The 22809-nt window shown below is 43.1% G+C and overlaps 1 protein-coding gene across 4 annotated transcripts in view; it reads right to left on the bottom strand.

The window, feature by feature from the left end:
- Nucleotides 1–22809, bottom strand: part of LOC137360028 (RAF proto-oncogene serine/threonine-protein kinase-like) — a 197589-nt gene that overhangs the window by 25619 nt on the left and 149161 nt on the right. For all 4 annotated transcript variants that reach the window (XM_068025608.1, XM_068025607.1, XM_068025610.1 and 1 more), the window contains one exon: nucleotides 2813–2837. In XM_068025608.1, the coding sequence (XP_067881709.1) occupies nucleotides 2813–2837 (25 nt within the window). The remainder of the gene's footprint in view (nucleotides 1–2812; nucleotides 2838–22809) is intronic.

Raw genomic sequence — 22809 nt, 5'->3', positions numbered from 1 at the left:
CCTGGGCCCTTGTGGGTGTTATACCCTGGGCCCCTGCGTTCTGTACCCCAGGTCCCTGTGTGTGTTATACCCTGGGCCCCTGTGTGTGTTACACCCTGGGTCCCTGTGTGCGTTATACCCTGGGCCCCTGTGTTCTGTACCCTGGGTCCCTGTGTGTGTTATACCCTAGGTCCCTGTGTGTGTTACACCCTGGTCCCTGTGTGTGTTATACCCTGTGCCCCTGTGTTCTGTACCCTGGGTCCCTGTGTGTGTTATACCATGGGCCCCTGTGTGTGTTATACCCTGGGCCCCTGTGTGTGTTACACCCTGGGCCCCTGTGTTCTGTACCCTGGGTCCCTGTGTGTGTTATACCCTGGGCCCCTGTGTGTGTTACACCCTGGGCCCTTGTGTGTGTTATTCCCTGGGGCCCTGTGTGTGTTATTCCCTGGGGCCCTGTGTCTGTTATACCCTGGGGCCCTGTGTGTGTTACACCCTGGGTCCCTGTGTGTGTTACACCCTGGGTCCCTGTGTGTGTTATTCCCTGGGTCCCTGTGTGTGTTACACCCTGGGCCCTTGTGTGTGTTACACCCTGGGCCCCTGCGTTCTGTACCCCGGGTCCCTGTGTGTGTTATACCCTGGGCCCCTGTGTGTGTTATACCCTGGGCCCCTGTGTTCTGTACCCTGGGTCCCTGTGTGTGTTATACCCTGGGCCCCTGTGTGTGTTATACCCTGGGCCCCTGTGTTCTGTACCCTGGGTCCCTGTGTGTGTTATACCCTGGGTCCCTGTGTGTGTTATACCCTGGGCCCCTGTGTGTGTTATACCCTGGGCCCCTGTGTTCTGTACCCTGGGTCCCTGTGTGTGTTATACCCTGGGCCCCTGTGTGTGTTATACCCTGGGCCCCTGTGTTCTGTACCCTGGGTCCCTGTGTGTGTTATACCCTGGGCCCCTGTGTGTGTTATACCCTGGGCCCCTGTGTTCTGTACCCTGGGTCCCTGTGTGTGTTATACCCTGGGTCCCTGTGTGTGTTATACCCTGGGCCCCTGTGTGTGTTATACCCTGGGCCCCTGTGTTCTGTACCCTGGGTCCCTGTGTGTGTTACACCCTGGGCCCTTGTGTGTGTTACACCCTGGGCCCTTGTGTGTGTTACACCCTGGGCCCTTGTGGGTGTTATACCCTGGGCCCCTGCGTTCTGTACCCCAGGTCCCTGTGTGTGTTATACCCTGGGCCCCTGTGTGTGTTACACCCTGGGTCCCTGTGTGCGTTATACCCTGGGCCCCTGTGTTCTGTACCCTAGGTCCCTGTGTGTGTTACACCCTGGGTCCCTGTGTGTGTTACACCCTCGGCCCCTGTGTGTGTTATACCCTGGGTCCCTGTGTGTGTTATACCCTGGGCCCCTGTGTTCTGTACCCTGGGCCCCTGTGTCTGTTATACCCTGGGGCCCTGTGTGTGTTACACCCTGGGTCCCTGTGTGTGTTACACCCTGGGTCCCTGTGTGTGTTATTCCCTGGGTCCGTGTGTGTGTTACACCCTGGGTCCCTGTGTGTGTTATACCCTGGGCCCCTGTGTTCTGTACCCTGGGTCCCTGTGTGTGTTATACCCTGGGCCATTGTGTTCTGTACCCTGGGTCCCTGTGTGTGTTATACCCTGGGCCCCTGTGTTCTGTACCCTGGGTCCCTGTGTGTGTTACACCCTGGGTCCCTGTGTGTGTTATTCCCTGGGTCCCTGTGTGTGTTACACCCTGGGCCATTGTGTTCTGTACCCTGGGTCCCTGTGTGTGTTATACCCTGGGCCCCTGTGTTCTGTACCCTGGGTCCCTGTGTGTGTTACACCCTGGGTCCCTGTGTGTGTTATTCCCTGGGTCCCTGTGTGTGTTACACCCTGGGTCCCTGTGTGTGTTACACCCTGGGTCCCTGTGTGTGTTATACCCTGGGCCCCTGTGTTCTGTACCCCGGGTCCCTGTGTGTGTTATTCCCTGGGTCCCTGTGTGTGTTATACCCTGGGTCCCTGTGTGTGTTATACCCTGGGCCCCTGTGTTCTGTACCCTGGGTCCCTGTGTGTGTTATACCCTGGGCCATTGTGTTCTGTACCCTGGGTCCCTGTGTGTGTTATACCCTGGGCCATTGTGTTCTGTACCCTGGGTCCCTGTGTGTGTTATACCCTGGGCCATTGTGTTCTGTACCCTGGGTCCCTGTGTGTGTTATACCCTGGGTCCCTGTGTGTGTTATACCCTGGGTCCCTGTGTGTGTTATACCCTGGGCCCCTGTGTTCTGTACCCTGGGTCCCTGTGTGTGTTATACCCTGGGCCCCTGTGTTCTGTACCCTGGGTCCCTGTGTGTATTATACCCTGGGCCCTTGTGTTCTGTACACTGGACCCGGTGTTCTGGAACATATCGAGTTCTCCATCAGCTTCCTCTTGGGACCCGGTCCGGAGGAAACATGGTAAGTTAAACCTAGAAACATAGGCCTATCCACCATTCAAAAAAGATCACGGTTGATGGTCTAATTCAGTACCCTATTCCCGCTTTCACCCCATATCCATTTGGCATGAAGAAATATATCTATCTCCTTGAATATATTTAATGACTTGGCCTCCACTGCCTCCTGCGGTAGAGAATTCCACAGGTTCACCACCCTCTGAGTGAAGAAATTTCTCCTCATCCCGGTTCTAAATGGCATACCCCATATCCTGAAACTGTGACCCCTGGTTCTGGACTCCTCAGCCATCGGGAACATCCTCCCTGCATTGGGTCTGTCTAGTCCTGTTCGAATTTTACAGGTTTCTATCAGATGCCGTCTCAAGAAAGTGAAACAGGAAACAACGAATAAACTTACCAACGACATGAGATTTCAGTGCATCCTGCAACATAGAAACATGAAACCATCAGCCCAAGAGAAACAGCTCAGCAATGAAGAAGAAACTTGAAACAAATGTGTTCAGCACCATGACATCAAACACAGGAAGACAGTAAACACCAATACTCAGTAACACAGAGTCTCACTGTCCTATAAACCCCAATACTCAGTAACACAGAGTCTCACTGTCCTATAAACCCCAATACTCAGTAACACAGAGTCTCACTGTCCTATAAACCCCAATACTCAGTAACACAGAGTCTCACTGTCCGATAAACACCAATACTCAGTAACACAGAGTCTCACTGTCCGATAAACACCAATACTCAATAACACAGAGTCTCACTGTCCTATAAACACCAATACTCAGTAACACAGAGTCTCACTGTCCTGTAAACACCAATACTCAGTAACACAGAGTCTCACTGTCCTCTAAACACCAATACTCAGTAACACAGAGTCTCACTGTCCTATAAACACCAATACTCAGTAACACAGAGTCTCACTGTCCTATAAACACCAATACTCAGTAACACAGAGTCTCACTGTCCTATAAACACCAATACTCAGTAACACAGACTCTCACTGTCCTATAAACCCCAATACTCAGTAACACAGAGTCTCACTGTCCTATAAACACCAATACTCAGTAACACAGAGTCTCACTGTCCTATAAACACCAATACTCAGTAACACAGAGTCTCACTGTCCTATAAACACCAATACTCAGTAACACAGAGTCTCACTGTCCGATAAACACCAATACTCAGTAACACAGAGTCTCACTGTCCTGTAAACCCCAATACTCAGTAACACAGAGTCTCACTGTCCTGCAAACACCAATACTCAGTAACACAGAGTCTCACTGTCCTGCAAACACCAATACTCAGTAACACAGAGTCTCACTGTCCTATAAACACCAATACTCAGTAACACAGAGTCTCACTGTCCTGTAAACACCAATACTCAGTAACACAGAGTCTCACTGTCCTCTAAACACCAATACTCAGTAACACAGAGTCTCACTGTCCTATAAACACCAATACTCAGTAACACAGAGTCTCACTGTCCGATAAACACCAATACTCAGTAACACAGAGTCTCACTGTCCTATAAACCCCAATACTCAGTAACACAGAGTCTCACTGTCCGATAAACACCAATACTCAGTAACACAGAGTCTCACTGTCCTATAAACACCAATACTCAGTAACACAGAGTCTCACTGTCCTATAAACACCAATACTCAGTAACACAGAGTCTCACTGTCCTATAAACACCAATACTCAGTAACACAGACTCTCACTGTCCTATAAACCCCAATACTCAGTAACACAGAGTCTCACTGTCCTATAAACACCAATACTCAGTAACACAGAGTCTCACTGTCCTATAAACACCAATACTCAGTAACACAGAGTCTCACTGTCCTGTAAACCCCAATACTCAGTAACACAGAGTCTCACTGTCCTATAAACCCCAATACTCAGTAACACAGAGTCTCACTGTCCTATAAACACCAATACTCAGTAACACAGAGTCTCACTGTCCTATAAACACCAATACTCAGTAACACAGAGTCTCACTGTCCTATAAACACCAATACTCAGTAACACAGAGTCTCACTGTCCTATAAACACCAACACTCAGTAACACAGACTCTCACTGTCCTATAAACCCCAATACTCAGTAACACAGAGTCTCACTGTCCTATAAACACCAATACTCAGTAACACAGAGTCTCACTGTCCTATAAACACCAATACTCAGTAACACAGAGTCTCACTGTCCTATAAACACCAATACTCAGTAACACAGAGTCTCACTGTCCTATAAACACCAATACTCAGTAACACAGAGTCTCACTGTCCGATAAACACCAATACTCAGTAACACAGAGTCTCACTGTCCTGTAAACCCCAATACTCAGTAACACAGAGTCTCACTGTCCTGCAAACACCAATACTCAGTAACACAGAGTCTCACTGTCCTGCAAACACCAATACTCAGTAACACAGAGTCTCACTGTCCTATAAACACCAATACTCAGTAACACAGAGTCTCACTGTCCTGTAAACACCAATACTCAGTAACACAGAGTCTCACTGTCCTCTAAACACCAATACTCAGTAACACAGAGTCTCACTGTCCTATAAACACCAATACTCAGTAACACAGAGTCTCACTGTCCGATAAACACCAATACTCAGTAACACAGAGTCTCACTGTCCTATAAACCCCAATACTCAGTAACACAGAGTCTCACTGTCCGATAAACACCAATACTCAGTAACACAGAGTCTCACTGTCCTATAAACACCAATACTCAGTAACACAGAGTCTCACTGTCCTATAAACACCAATACTCAGTAACACAGAGTCTCACTGTCCTATAAACACCAATACTCAGTAACACAGACTCTCACTGTCCTATAAACACCAATACTCAGTAACAGAGTCTCACTGTCCTATAAACACCAATACTCAGTAACACAGAGTCTCACTGTCCTATAAACACCAATACTCAGTAACACAGAGTCTCACTGTCCTATAAACACCAATACTCAGTAACACAGAGTCTCACTGTCCTATAAACACCAATACTCAGTAACACAGACTCTCACTGTCCTATAAACCCCAATACTCAGTAACACAGAGTCTCACTGTCCTATAAACACCAATACTCAGTAACACAGAGTCTCACTGTCCTATAAACACCAATACTCAGTAACACAGAGTCTCACTGTCCTATAAACACCAATACTCAGTAACACAGAGTCTCACTGTCCGATAAACACCAATACTCAGTAACACAGAGTCTCACTGTCCTGTAAACACCAATACTCAGTAACACAGAGTCTCACTGTCCTATAAACACCAATACTCAGTAACACAGAGTCTCACTGTCCGATAAACCCCAATACTCAGGAACACAGAGTCTCACTGTCCGATAAACCCCAATACTCAGTAACACAGAGTCTCACTGTCCTGTAAACCCCAATACTCAGTAACACAGAGTCTCACTGTCCTGCAAACACCAATACTCAGTAACACAGAGTCTCACTGTCCTGCAAACACCAATACTCAGTAACACAGAGTCTCACTGTCCTGCAAACACCAATACTCAGTAACACAGAGTCTCACTGTCCTGTAAACACCAATACTCAGTAACACAGAGTCTCACTGTCCGATAAACACCAATACTCAGTAACACAGAGTCTCACTGTCCTATAAACACCAATACTCAGTAACACAGAGTCTCACTGTCCTGTAAATCCCAATACTCAGTAACACAGAGTCTCACTGTCCAGTAAACCCCAATACTCAGTAACACAGAGTCTCACTTTCCTATAAACACCAATACTCAGTAACAGAGTCTCACTGTCCTATAAACCCCAATACTCAGTAACAGAGTCTCACTGTCCTATAAACACCAATACTCAGTAACACAGAGTCTCACTGTCCTCTAAACACCAATACTCAGTAACACAGAGTCTCACTGTCCTATAAACCCCAATACTCAGTAACACAGAGTCTCACTGTCCTATAAACACCAATACTCAGTAACACAGAGTCTCACTGTCCTATAAACACCAATACTCAGTAACACAGAGTCTCACTGTCCTATAAACACCAATACTCAGTAACACAGAGTCTCACTGTCCTATAAACACCAATACTCAGTAACACAGAGTCTCACTGTCCTGTAAACACCAATACTCAGTAACACAGAGTCTCACTGTCCTACAAACACCAATACTCAGTAACACAGAGTCTCACTGTACGATAAACACCAATACTCAGTAACACAGAGTCTCACTGTCCTATAAAGCCCAATACTCAGTAACACAGAGTCTCACTGTCCGATAAACACCAATACTCAGTAACACAGAGTCTCACTGTCCGATAAACACCAATACTCAGTAACACAGAGTCTCACTGTCCTATAAACCCCAATACTCAGTAACACAGAGTCTCACTGTCCTATAAACACCAATACTCAGTAACACAGAGTCTCACTGTCCTATAAACACCAATACTCAGTAACACAGAGTCTCACTGTCCTGTAAACACCAATACTCAGTAACACAGAGTCTCACTGTCCTGTAAACACCAATACTCAGTAACACAGAGTCTCACTGTCCTATAAACACCAATACTCAGTAACACAGAGTCTCACTGTCCAATAAACCCTAATACTCAGTAACACAGAGTCTCACTGTCCTGTAAACCCCAATACTCAGTAACACAGTGTCTCACTGTCCGATAAACACCAATACTCAGTAACACAGAGTCTCACTGTCCGATAAACACCAATACTCAGTAACACAGAGTCTCACTGTCCTACAAACACCAATACTCAGTAACACAGAGTCTCACTGTCCTATAAACACCAATACTCAGTAACACAGAGTCTCACTGTCCTATAAACCCCAATACTCAGTAACACAGAGTCTCACTGTCCGATAAACACCAATACTCAGTAACACAGAGTCTCACTGTCCGATAAACACCAATACTCAGTAACACAGAGTCTCACTGTCCTACAAACACCAATACTCAGTAACACAGAGTCTCACTGTCCGATAAACACCAATACTCAGTAACACAGAGTCTCACTGTCCTACAAACACCAATACTCAGTAACACAGAGTCTCACTGTCCTATAAACACCAATACTCAGTAACACAGAGTCTCACTGTCCTATAAACCCCAATACTCAGTAACACAGAGTCTCACTGTCCGATAAACACCAATACTCAGTAACACAGAGTCTCACTGTCCGATAAACACCAATACTCAGTAACACAGAGTCTCACTGTCCTACAAACACCAATACTCAGTAACACAGAGTCTCACTGTCCTATAAACACCAATACTCAGTAACACAGAGTCTCACTGTCCTATAAACCCCAATACTCAGTAACACAGAGTCTCACTGTCCGATAAACACCAATACTCAGTAACACAGAGTCTCACTGTCCGATAAACACCAATACTCAGTAACACAGAGTCTCACTGTCCTATAAACACCAATACTCAGTAACACAGAGTCTCACTGTCCTGTAAACACCAATACTCAGTAACACAGAGTCTCACTGTCCAATAAACCCTAATACTCAGTAACACAGAGTCTCACTGTCCTGTAAACCCCAATACTCAGTAACACAGTGTCTCACTGTCCGATAAACACCAATACTCAGTAACACAGAGTCTCACTGTCCTATAAACCCCAATACTCAGTAACACAGAGTCTCACTGTCCTATAAACACCAATACTCAGTAACACAGAGTCTCACTGTCCTATAAACACCAATACTCAGTAACACAGAGTCTCACTGTCCTATAAACACCAATACTCAGTAACACAGAGTCTCACTGTACGATAAACACCAATACTCAGTAACACAGAGTCTCACTGTCCTATAAACACCAACACTCAGTAACACAGAGTCTCACTGTCCTATAAACACCAATACTCAGTAACACAGAGTCTCACTGTCCTATAAACACCAATACTCAGTAACACAGAGTCTCACTGTCCTGTAAACACCAATACTCAGTAACACAGAGTCTCACTGTCCTATAAACACCAATACTCAGTAACACAGAGTCTCACTGTACGATAAACACCAATACTCAGTAACACAGAGTCTCACTGTCCTATAAACACCAATACTCAGTAACACAGAGTCTCACTGTCCTATAAACACCAATACTCAGTAACACAGAGTCTCACTGTCCTATAAACACCAATACTCAGTAACACAGAGTCTCACTGTCCTATAAACCCCAATACTCAGTAACACAGAGTCTCACTGTCCTATAAACACCAATACTCAGTAACACAGAGTCTCACTGTCCTATAAACACCAATACTCAGTGACACAGAGTCTCACTGTCCTATAAACACCAATACTCAGTAACACAGAGTCTCACTGTCCTATAAACACCAATACTCAGTAACACAGAGTCTCACTGTACGATAAACACCAATACTCAGTAACACAGAGTCTCACTGTCCTATAAACACCAATACTCAGTAACACAGAGTCTCACTGTACGATAAACACCAATACTCAGTAACACAGAGTCTCACTGTCCTATAAACACCAATACTCAGTAACACAGAGTCTCACTGTACGATAAACACCAATACTCAGTAACACAGAGTCTCACTGTCCTATAAACACCAATACTCAGTAACACAGAGTCTCACTGTACGATAAACACCAATACTCAGTAACAGAGTCTCACTGTCCTGTAAACACCAATACTCAGTAACACAGAGTCTCACTGTCCTGTAAACCCCAATACTCAGTAACACAGAGTCTCACTGTCCTATAAACACCAATACTCAGTAACACAGAGTCTCACTGTCCTATAAACACCAATACTCAGTAACACAGAGTCTCACTGTCCTATAAACACCAATACTCAGTAACACAGAGTCTCACTGTCCTATAAACACCAATACTCAGTAACACAGAGTCTCACTGTCCTATAAACACCAATACTCAGTAACACAGAGTCTCACTGTCCTGTAAACACCAATACTCAGTAACACATAGTCTCACTGTCCGATAAACACCAATATTAAGTAACACAGAGTCTCACTGTCCTGTAAACACCAATACTCAGTAACACATAGTCTCACTGTCCGATAAACACCAATATTAAGTAACACAGAGTCTCACTGTCCTATAAACACCAATACTCAGTAACACAGAGTCTCACTGTACGATAAACACCAATACTCAGTAACACAGAGTCTCACTGTCCTGTAAACACCAATACTCAGTAACACAGAGTCTCACTGTCCTATAAACACCAATACTCAGTAACACAGAGTCTCACTGTACGATAAACACCAATACTCAGTGACACAGAGTCTCACTGTCCTATAAACGCCAATACTCAGTAACACAGAGTCTCACTGTCCTGTAAACACCAATACTCAGTAACACAGAGTCTCACTGTCCTGTAAACACCAATACTCAGTAACACAGAGTCTCACTGTCCTATAAACACCAATACTCAGTAACACAGAGTCTCACTGTCCGATAAACACCAATACTCAGTAACACAGAGTCTCACTGTCCTATAAACACCAATACTCAGTAACACAGAGTCTCACTGTCCTATAAACACCAATACTCAGTAACACAGAGTCTCACTGTCCTGTAAACACCAATACTCAGTAACACAGAGTCTCACTGTCCTGTAAACACCAATACTCAGTAACACAGAGTCTCACTGTCCTATAAACACCAATACTCAGTAACACAGAGTCTCACTGTCCGATAAACACCAATACTCAGTAACACAGAGTCTCACTGTCCTATAAACACCAATACTCAGTAACACAGAGTCTCACTGTCCTGTAAACACCAATACTCAGTAACACAGAGTCTCACTGTCCTGTAAACACCAATACTCAGTAACACAGAGTCTCACTGTCCTATAAACACCAATACTCAGTAACACAGAGTCTCACTGTCCGATAAACACCAATACTCAGTAACACAGAGTCTCACTGTCCTATAAACACCAATACTCAGTAACACAGAGTCTCACTGTCCTATAAACACCAATACTCAGTAACACAGAGTCTCACTGTCCGATAAACACCAATACTCAGTAACACAGAGTCTCACTGTCCTATAAACACCAATACTCAGTAACATAGAGTCTCACTGTCCTGTAAACACCAATACTCAGTAACACAGAGTCTCACTGTCCTGTAAACACCAATACTCAGTAACAGAGTCTCACTGTCCTGTAAACACCAATACTCAGTAACACAGAGTCTCACTGTCCTATAAACACCAATACTCAGTAACACAGAGTCTCACTGTCCTATAAACACCAATACTCAGTAACACAGAGTCTCACTGTCCTATAAACCCCAATACTCAGTAACACAGAGTCTCACTGTCCTATAAACACCAATACTCAGTAACACAGAGTCTCACTGTCCTATAAACACCAATACTCAGTGACACAGAGTCTCACTGTCCTATAAACACCAATACTCAGTAACACAGAGTCTCACTGTCCTATAAACACCAATACTCAGTAACACAGAGTCTCACTGTACGATAAACACCAATACTCAGTAACACAGAGTCTCACTGTCCTATAAACACCAATACTCAGTAACACAGAGTCTCACTGTACGATAAACACCAATACTCAGTAACACAGAGTCTCACTGTCCTATAAACACCAATACTCAGTAACACAGAGTCTCACTGTACGATAAACACCAATACTCAGTAACACAGAGTCTCACTGTCCTGTAAACACCAATACTCAGTAACACAGAGTCTCACTGTCCTGTAAACCCCAATACTCAGTAACACAGAGTCTCACTGTCCTATAAACACCAATACTCAGTAACACAGAGTCTCACTGTCCTATAAACACCAATACTCAGTAACACAGAGTCTCACTGTCCTATAAACACCAATACTCAGTAACACAGAGTCTCACTGTCCTATAAACACCAATACTCAGTAACACAGAGTCTCACTGTCCTATAAACACCAATACTCAGTAACACAGAGTCTCACTGTCCTGTAAACACCAATACTCAGTAACACATAGTCTCACTGTCCGATAAACACCAATATTAAGTAACACAGAGTCTCACTGTCCTGTAAACACCAATACTCAGTAACACATAGTCTCACTGTCCGATAAACACCAATATTAAGTAACACAGAGTCTCACTGTCCTATAAACACCAATACTCAGTAACACAGAGTCTCACTGTCCTGTAAACACCAATACTCAGTAACACAGAGTCTCACTGTCCTGTAAACACCAATACTCAGTAACACAGAGTCTCACTGTCCTATAAACACCAATACTCAGTAACACAGAGTCTCACTGTCCGATAAACACCAATACTCAGTAACACAGAGTCTCACTGTCCTATAAACACCAATACTCAGTAACACAGAGTCTCACTGTCCTATAAACACCAATACTCAGTAACACAGAGTCTCACTGTCCTGTAAACACCAATACTCAGTAACACAGAGTCTCACTGTCCTGTAAACACCAATACTCAGTAACACAGAGTCTCACTGTCCTATAAACACCAATACTCAGTAACACAGAGTCTCACTGTCCGATAAACACCAATACTCAGTAACACAGAGTCTCACTGTCCTATAAACACCAATACTCAGTAACACAGAGTCTCACTGTCCTGTAAACACCAATACTCAGTAACACAGAGTCTCACTGTCCTGTAAACACCAATACTCAGTAACACAGAGTCTCACTGTCCTATAAACACCAATACTCAGTAACACAGAGTCTCACTGTCCGATAAACACCAATACTCAGTAACACAGAGTCTCACTGTCCTATAAACACCAATACTCAGTAACACAGAGTCTCACTGTCCTATAAACACCAATACTCAGTAACACAGAGTCTCACTGTCCGATAAACACCAATACTCAGTAACACAGAGTCTCACTGTCCTATAAACACCAATACTCAGTAACACAGAGTCTCACTGTCCTGTAAACACCAATACTCAGTAACACAGAGTCTCACTGTCCTGTAAACACCAATACTCAGTAACAGAGTCTCACTGTCCTGTAAACACCAATACTCAGTAACACAGAGTCTCACTGTCCGATAAACACCAATACTCAGTAACACAGAGTCTCACTGTCCTGTAAACGCCAATACTCAGTAACACAGAGTCTCACTGTCCTGTAAACACCAATACTCAGTAACACAGAGTCTCACTGTCCTATAAACACCAATACTCAGTAACACAGAGTCTCACTGTCCTATAAACACCAATACTCAGTAACACAGAGTCTCACTGTCCGATAAACACCAATACTCAGTAAAACAGAGTCTCACTGTCCGATAAACACCAATACTCAGTAACACAGAGTCTCACTGTCCGATAAACACCAATACTCAGTAACACAGAGTCTCACTGTCCTATAAACACCAATACTCAGTAACACAGAGTCTCACTGTCCGATAAACACCAATACTCAGTAACACAGAGTCTCACTGTCCGATAAACATCAATACTCAGTAAAACAGAGTCTCACTGTCCGATAAACACCAATACTCAGTAACACAGAGTCTCACTGTCCTATAAACACCAATACTCAGTAACACAGAGTCTCACTGTCCTATAAACACCAATACTCAGTAACACAGAGTCTCACTGTCCGATAAACCCCAATACTCAGTAACACAGAGTCTCACTGTCCTATAAACACCAATACTCAGTAACACAGAGTCTCACTGTCCTGTAAACACCAATACTCAGTAACACAGAGTCTCACTGTCCTGTAAACCCCAATACTCAGTAACACAGAGTCTCACTGTCCGATAAACACCAATACTCAGTAACACAGAGTCTCACTGTCCTGTAAACACCAATACTCAGTAACACAGAGTCTCACTGTCCTATAAACACCAATACTCAGTAACACAGAGTCTCACTGTACGATAAACACCAATACTCAGTAACACAGAGTCTCACTGTCCTATAAACACCAATACTCAGTAACACAGAGTCTCACTGTCCGATAAACACCAATACTCAGTAACACAGAGTCTCACTGTCCTATAAACACCAATACTCAGTAACACAGAGTCTCACTGTCCGATAAACACCAATACTCAGTAACACAGAGTCTCACTGTCCTATAAACACCAATACTCAGTAACACAGAGTCTCACTGTCCTGTAAACACCAATACTCAGTAACACAGAGTCTCACTGTCCGGTAAACACCAATACTCAGTAACACAGAGTCTCACTGTCCTATAAACACCAATACTCAGTAACACAGAGTCTCACTGTCCGATAAACACCAATACTCAGTAACACAGAGTCTCACTGTCCTGTAAACACCAATACTCAGTAACACAGAGTCTCACTGTCCTATAAACACCAATACTCAGTAACACAGAGTCTCACTGTACGATAAACACCAATACTCAGTAACACAGAGTCTCACTGTCCTATAAACACCAATACTCAGTAACACAGAGTCTCACTGTCCGATAAACACCAATACTCAGTAACACAGAGTCTCACTGTCCTATAAACACCAATACTCAGTAACACAGAGTCTCACTGTCCGATAAACACCAATACTCAGTAACACAGAGTCTCACTGTCCTATAAACACCAATACTCAGTAACACAGAGTCTCACTGTACGATAAACACCAATACTCAGTAACACAGAGTCTCACTGTCCTATAAACACCAATACTCAGTAACACAGAGTCTCACTGTCCGATAAACACCAATACTCAGTAACACAGAGTCTCACTGTCCTATAAACACCAATACTCAGTAACACAGAGTCTCACTGTCCTGTAAACACCAATACTCAGTAACACAGAGTCTCACTGTCCTATAAACACCAATACTCAGTAACACAGAGTCTCACTGTCCTATAAACACCAATACTCAGTAACACAGAGTCTCACTGTCCTGTAAACACCAATACTCAGTAACACAGAGTCTCACTGTCCTATAAACACCAATACTCAGTAACACAGAGTCTCACTGTCCTGTAAACACCAATACTCAGTAACACAGGTCTCACTGTCCTATAAACACCAATACTCAGTAACACAGAGTCTCACTGTCCTATAAACACCAATACTCAGTAACACAGAGTCTCACTGTCCTGTAAACACCAATACTCAGTAACACAGAGTCTCACTGTCCTATAAACACCAATACTCAGTAACACAGAGTCTCACTGTCCTGTAAACACCAATACTCAGTAACACAGAGTCTCACTGTCCTGTAAACACCAATACTCAGTAACACAGAGTCTCACTGTACGATAAACACCAATACTCAGTAACACAGAGTCTCACTGTCCGATAAACACCAATACTCAGTAACACAGAGTCTCACTGTCCTATAAACACCAATACTCAGTAACACAGAGTCTCACTGTCCGATAAACACCAATACTCAGTAACACAGAGTCTCACTGTCCTGTAAACACCAATACTCAGTAACACAGAGTCTCACTGTCCTGTAAACACCAATACTCAGTAACACAGAGTCTCACTGTCCTATAAACACCAATACTCAGTAACACAGAGTCTCACTGTCCTGTAAACACCAATACTCAATAACACAGAGTCTCACTGTCCTATAAACACCAATACTCAGTAACACAGAGTCTCACTGTCCTGTAAACACCAATACTCAGTAACGCAGAGTCTCACTGTCCTATAAACACCAATACTCAGTAACACAGAGTCTCACTGTCCTATAAACACCAATACTCAGTAACACAGAGTCTCACTGTACGATAAACACCAATACTCAGTAACACAGAGTCTCACTGTCCTGTAAACACCAATACTCAGTAAAACAGAGTCTCACTGTCCTATAAACACCAATACTCAGTAACACAGAGTCTCACTGTCCTATAAACACCAATACTCAGTAACACAGAGTCTCACTGTCCTATAAACACCAATACTCAGTAACACAGAGTCTCACTGTCCTGTAAACACCAATACTCAATAACACAGAGTCTCACTGTCCTGTAAACCCCAATACTCAGTAACACAGAGTCTCACTGTCCTATAAACACCAATACTCAGTAACACAGAGTCTCACTGTACGATAAACACCAATACTCAGTAACACAGAGTCTCACTGTCCTATAAACCCCAATACTCAGTAACACAGAGTCTCACTGTCCTGTAAACACCAATACTCAGTAACACAGAGTCTCACTGTCCTGTATACACCAATACTCAGTAACACAGAGTCTCACTGTCCTATAAACACCAATACTCAGTAACACAGAGTCTCACTGTCCTGTAAACACCAATACTCAATAACACAGAGTCTCACTGTCCTGTAAACCCCAATACTCAGTAACACAGAGTCTCACTGTCCTATAAACACCAATACTCAGTAACACAGAGTCTCACTGTCCTATAAACACCAATACTCAGTAACAGAGTCTCACTGTCCTATAAACCCCAATACTCAGTAACACAGAGTCTCACTGTCCTGTAAACACCAATACTCAGTAACACAGAGTCTCACTGTCCTGTAAACACCAATACTCAGTAACACAGAGTCTCACTGTCCTGTAAACACCAATACTCAGTAACACAGAGTCTCACTGTCCTGTAAACACCAATACTCAGTAACACAGAGTCTCACTGTCCTATAAACACCAATACTCAGTAACACAGAGTCTCACTGTCCTATAAACACCAATACTCAGTAACACAGAGTCTCACTGTCCTATAAACACCAATACTCAGTAACACAGAGTCTCACTGTCCGATAAACACCAATACTCAGTAACACAGAGTCTCACTGTCCTATAAACACCAATACTCAGTAACACAGAGTCTCACTGTACGATAAACACCAATACTCAGTAACACAGAGTCTCACTGTCCTATAAACACCAATACTCAGTAACACAGAGTCTCACTGTCCGATAAACACCAATACTCAGTAACACAGAGTCTCACTGTCCTATAAACACCAATACTCAGTAACACAGAGTCTCACTGTCCTGTAAACACCAATACTCAGTAACACAGAGTCTCACTGTCCTATAAACACCAATACTCAGTAACACAGAGTCTCACTGTCCTATAAACACCAATACTCAGTAACACAGAGTCTCACTGTCCTGTAAACACCAATACTCAGTAACACAGAGTCTCACTGTCCTGTAAACACCAATACTCAGTAACACAGAGTCTCACTGTCCTATAAACACCAATACTCAGTAACACAGAGTCTCACTGTCCTGTAAACACCAATACTCAGTAACACAGAGTCTCACTGTCCTATAAACACCAATACTCAGTAACACAGAGTCTCACTGTCCTATAAACACCAATACTCAGTAACACAGAGTCTCACTGTCCTGTAAACACCAATACTCAGTAACACAGAGTCTCACTGTCCTATAAACACCAATACTCAGTAACACAGAGTCTCACTGTCCTGTAAACACCAATACTCAGTAACACAGAGTCTCACTGTCCTGTAAACACCAATACTCAGTAACACAGAGTCTCACTGTACGATAAACACCAATACTCAGTAACACAGAGTCTCACTGTCCGATAAACACCAATACTCAGTAACACAGAGTCTCACTGTCCTATAAACACCAATACTCAGTAACACAGAGTCTCACTGTCCGATAAACACCAATACTCAGTAACACAGAGTCTCACTGTCCTGTAAACACCAATACTCAGTAACACAGAGTCTCACTGTCCTGTAAACACCAATACTCAGTAACACAGAGTCTCACTGTCCTATAAACACCAATACTCAGTAACACAGAGTCTCACTGTCCTGTAAACACCAATACTCAATAACACAGAGTCTCACTGTCCTATAAACACCAATACTCAGTAACACAGAGTCTCACTGTCCTGTAAACACCAATACTCAGTAACGCAGAGTCTCACTGTCCTATAAACACCAATACTCAGTAACATAGAGTCTCACTGTCCTATAAACACCAATACTCAGTAACACAGAGTCTCACTGTACGATAAACACCAATACTCAGTAACACAGAGTCTCACTGTCCTGTAAACACCAATACTCAGTAAAACAGAGTCTCACTGTCCTATAAACACCAATACTCAGTAACACAGAGTCTCACTGTCCTATAAACACCAATACTCAGTAACACAGAGTCTCACTGTCCTATAAACACCAATACTCAGTAACACAGAGTCTCACTGTCCTGTAAACACCAATACTCAATAACACAGAGTCTCACTGTCCTGTAAACCCCAATACTCAGTAACACAGAGTCTCACTGTCCTATAAACACCAATACTCAGTAACACAGAGTCTCACTGTACGATAAACACCAATACTCAGTAACACAGAGTCTCACTGTCCTATAAACCCCAATACTCAGTAACACAGAGTCTCACTGTCCTGTAAACACCAATACTCAGTAACACAGAGTCTCACTGTCCTGTAAACACCAATACTCAGTAACACAGAGTCTCACTGTCCTATAAACACCAATACTCAGTAACACAGAGTCTCACTGTCCTGTAAACACCAATACTCAATAACACAGAGTCTCACTGTCCTGTAAACCCCAATACTCAGTAACACAGAGTCTCACTGTCCTATAAACACCAATACTCAGTAACACAGAGTCTCACTGTCCTATAAACCCCAATACTCAGTAACACAGAGTCTCACTGTCCTGTAAACACCAATACTCAGTAACAGAGTCTCACTGTCCTGTAAACACCAATACTCAGTAACACAGAGTCTCACTGTCCTGTAAACACCAATACTCAGTAACACAGAGTCTCACTGTCCTGTAAACACCAATACTCAGTAACACAGAGTCTCACTGTCCTGTAAACACCAATACTCAGTAACACAGAGTCTCACTGTCCTATAAACACCAATACTCAGTAACACAGAGTCTCACTGTCCTGTAAACACCAATACTCAGTAAAACAGAGTCTCACTGTCCGATAAACACCAATACTCAGTAACACAGAGTCTCACTGTCCGATAAACACCAATACTCAGTAAAACAGAGTCTCACTGTCCGATAAACACCAATACTCAGTAAAACAGAGTCTCACTGTCCGATAAACACCAATACTCAGTAAAACAGAGTCTCACTGTCCGATAAACACCAATACTCAGTAACACAGAGTCTCACTGTCCTATAAACACCAATACTCAGTAACACAGAGTCTCACTGTCCTGTAAACACCAATACTCAGTAACACAGAGTCTCACTGTCCTGTAAAAACCAATACTCAGTAACACAGAGTCTCACTGTCCTGTAAACACCAATACTCAGTAACACAGAGTCTCACTGTCCTATAAACACCAATACTCAGTAACACAGAGTCTCACTGTCCTATAAACACCAATACTCAGTAACACAGAGTCTCACTGTCCTATAAACACCAATACTCAGTAACAGAGTCTCACTGTCCTATAAACACCAATACTCAGTAACACAGAGTCTCACTGTACGATAAACACCAATACTCAGTAACACAGAGTCTCACTGTCCTATAAACACCAATACTCAGTAACACAGAGTCTCACTGTCCGATAAACACCAATACTCAGTAACACAGAGTCTCACTGTCCTATAAACACCAATACTCAGTAACACAGAGTCTCACTGTCCTGTAAACACCAATACTCAGTAACACAGAGTCTCACTGTCCTATAAACACCAATACTCAGTAACACAGAGTCTCACTGTCCTATAAACACCAATACTCAGTAACACAGAGTCTCACTGTCCTGTAAACACCAATACTCAGTAACACAGAGTCTCACTGTCCTGTAAACACCAATACTCAGTAACACAGAGTCTCACTGTCCTATAAACACCAATACTCAGTAACACAGAGTCTCACTGTCCTGTAAACACCAATACTCAGTAACACAGAGTCTCACTGTCCTGTAAACACCAATACTCAGTAACACAGAGTCTCACTGTCCTATAAACACCAATACTCAGTAACACAGAGTCTCACTGTCCTGTAAACACCAATACTCAGTAACACAGAGTCTCACTGTCCTATAAACACCAATACTCAGTAACACAGAGTCTCACTGTCCTGTAAACACCAATACTCAGTAACACAGAGTCTCACTGTCCTGTAAACACCAATACTCAGTAACACAGAGTCTCACTGTACGATAAACACCAATACTCAGTAACACAGAGTCTCACTGTCCGATAAACACCAATACTCAGTAACACAGAGTCTCACTGTCCTATAAACACCAATACTCAGTAACACAGAGTCTCACTGTCCGATAAACACCAATACTCAGTAACACAGAGTCTCACTGTCCTGTAAACACCAATACTCAGTAACACAGAGTCTCACTGTCCTGTAAACACCAATACTCAGTAACACAGAGTCTCACTGTCCTATAAACACCAATACTCAGTAACACAGAGTCTCACTGTCCTGTAAACACCAATACTCAATAACACAGAGTCTCACTGTCCTATAAACACCAATACTCAGTAACACAGAGTCTCACTGTCCTGTAAACACCAATACTCAGTAACGCAGAGTCTCACTGTCCTATAAACACCAATACTCAGTAACACAGAGTCTCACTGTCCTATAAACACCAATACTCAGTAACACAGAGTCTCACTGTACGATAAACACCAATACTCAGTAACACAGAGTCTCACTGTCCTGTAAACACCAATACTCAGTAAAACAGAGTCTCACTGTCCTATAAACACCAATACTCAGTAACACAGAGTCTCACTGTCCTATAAACACCAATACTCAGTAACACAGAGTCTCACTGTCCTATAAACACCAATACTCAGTAACACAGAGTCTCACTGTCCTGTAAACACCAATACTCAATAACACAGAGTCTCACTGTCCTGTAAACCCCAATACTCAGTAACACAGAGTCTCACTGTCCTATAAACACCAATACTCAGTAACACAGAGTCTCACTGTACGATAAACACCAATACTCAGTAACACAGAGTCTCACTGTCCTATAAACCCCAATACTCAGTAACACAGAGTCTCACTGTCCTGTAAACACCAATACTCAGTAACACAGAGTCTCACTGTCCTGTAAACACCAATACTCAGTAACACAGAGTCTCACTGTCCTATAAACACCAATACTCAGTAACACAGAGTCTCACTGTCCTGTAAACACCAATACTCAATAACACAGAGTCTCACTGTCCTGTAAACCCCAATACTCAGTAACACAGAGTCTCACTGTCCTATAAACACCAATACTCAGTAACACAGAGTCTCACTGTCCTATAAACACCAATACTCAGTAACAGAGTCTCACTGTCCTATAAACCCCAATACTCAGTAACACAGAGTCTCACTGTCCTGTAAACACCAATACTCAGTAACAGAGTCTCACTGTCCTGTAAACACCAATACTCAGTAACACAGAGTCTCACTGTCCTGTAAACACCAATACTCAGTAACACAGAGTCTCACTGTCCTGTAAACACCAATACTCAGTAACACAGAGTCTCACTGTCCTGTAAACACCAATACTCAGTAACACAGAGTCTCACTGTCCTATAAACACCAATACTCAGTAACACAGAGTCTCACTGTCCTGTAAACACCAATACTCAGTAAAACAGAGTCTCACTGTCCGATAAACACCAATACTCAGTAACACAGAGTCTCACTGTCCGATAAACACCAATACTCAGTAAAACAGAGTCTCACTGTCCGATAAACACCAATACTCAGTAAAACAGAGTCTCACTGTCCGATAAACACCAATACTCAGTAAAACAGAGTCTCACTGTCCGATAAACACCAATACTCAGTAACACAGAGTCTCACTGTCCTATAAACACCAATACTCAGTAACACAGAGTCTCACTGTCCTGTAAACACCAATACTCAGTAACACAGAGTCTCACTGTCCTGTAAACACCAATACTCAGTAACACAGAGTCTCACTGTCCTGTAAACACCAATACTCAGTAACACAGAGTCTCACTGTCCTATAAACACCAATACTCAGTAACACAGAGTCTCACTGTCCTATAAACACCAATACTCAGTAACACAGAGTCTCACTGTCCTATAAACACCAATACTCAGTAACAGAGTCTCACTGTCCTGTAAACACCAATACTCAGTAACACAGAGTCTCACTGTCCTGTAAACACCAATACTCAGTAACACAGAGTCTCACTGTCCGATAAACACCAATACTCAGTAACAGAGTCTCACTGTCCTGTAAACACCAATACTCAGTAACACAGAGTCTCACTGTCCTGTAAACACCAATACTCAGTAACACAGAGTCTCACTGTCCTGTAAACACCAATACTCAGTAACACAGAGTCTCACTGTCCTATAAACACCAATACTCAGTAACACAGAGTCTCACTGTCCTGTAAACACCAATACTCAGTAACACAGAGACTCACTGTCCTGTAAACACCAATACTCAGTAACACAGAGTCTCACTGTCCTATAAACACCAATACTCAGTAACACAGAGTCTCACTGTCCTATAAACACCAATACTCAGTAACACAGAGTCTCACTGTCCTATAAACACCAATACTCAGTAACAGAGTCTCACTGTCCTGTAAACACCAATACTCAGTAACACAGAGTCTCACTGTCCTGTAAACACCAATACTCAGTAACACAGAGTCTCACTGTCCGATAAACACCAATACTCAGTAACAGAGTCTCACTGTCCTGTAAACACCAATACTCAGTAACACAGAGTCTCACTGTCCTGTAAACACCAATACTCAGTAACACAGAGTCTCACTGTCCTATAAACACCAATACTCAGTAACACAGAGTCTCACTGTCCTGTAAACACCAATACTCAGTAACACAGAGTCTCACTGTCCGATAAACACCAATACTCAGTAACACAGAGTCTCACTGTCCGATAAACACCAATACTCAGTAACACAGAGTCTCACTGTCCTATAAACACCAATACTCAGTAACACAGAGTCTCACTGTACCATAAACACCAATACTCAGTGACACAGAGTCTCACTGTCCTATAAACACCAATACTCAGTAACACAGAGTCTCACTGTCCGATAAACACCAATACTCAGTAACACAGAGTCTCACTGTCCTATAAACACCAATACTCAGTAACACAGAGTCTCACTGTCCTATAAACACCAATACTCAGTAACACAGAGTCTCACTGTCCTATAAACACCAATACTCAGTAACACAGAGTCTCACTGTCCTATAAACACCAATACTCAGTAACACAGAGTCTCACTGTCCTGTAAACACCAATACTCAGTAACACAGAGTCTCACTGTCCTGTAAATCCCAATACTCAGTAACACAGAGTCTCACTGTCCGATAAACACCAATACTCAGTAACACAGAGTCTCACTGTCCTATAAACACCAATACT

The sequence above is a fragment of the Heterodontus francisci genome, unplaced genomic scaffold (genome assembly GCF_036365525.1).
Source record: "Heterodontus francisci isolate sHetFra1 unplaced genomic scaffold, sHetFra1.hap1 HAP1_SCAFFOLD_594, whole genome shotgun sequence".
Classification (NCBI taxonomy): Eukaryota; Metazoa; Chordata; class Chondrichthyes; order Heterodontiformes; family Heterodontidae; genus Heterodontus; species Heterodontus francisci.
Note: the sequence above shows the minus strand (reverse complement) of the source record. Positions and strands in the feature narration are given on the sequence as shown.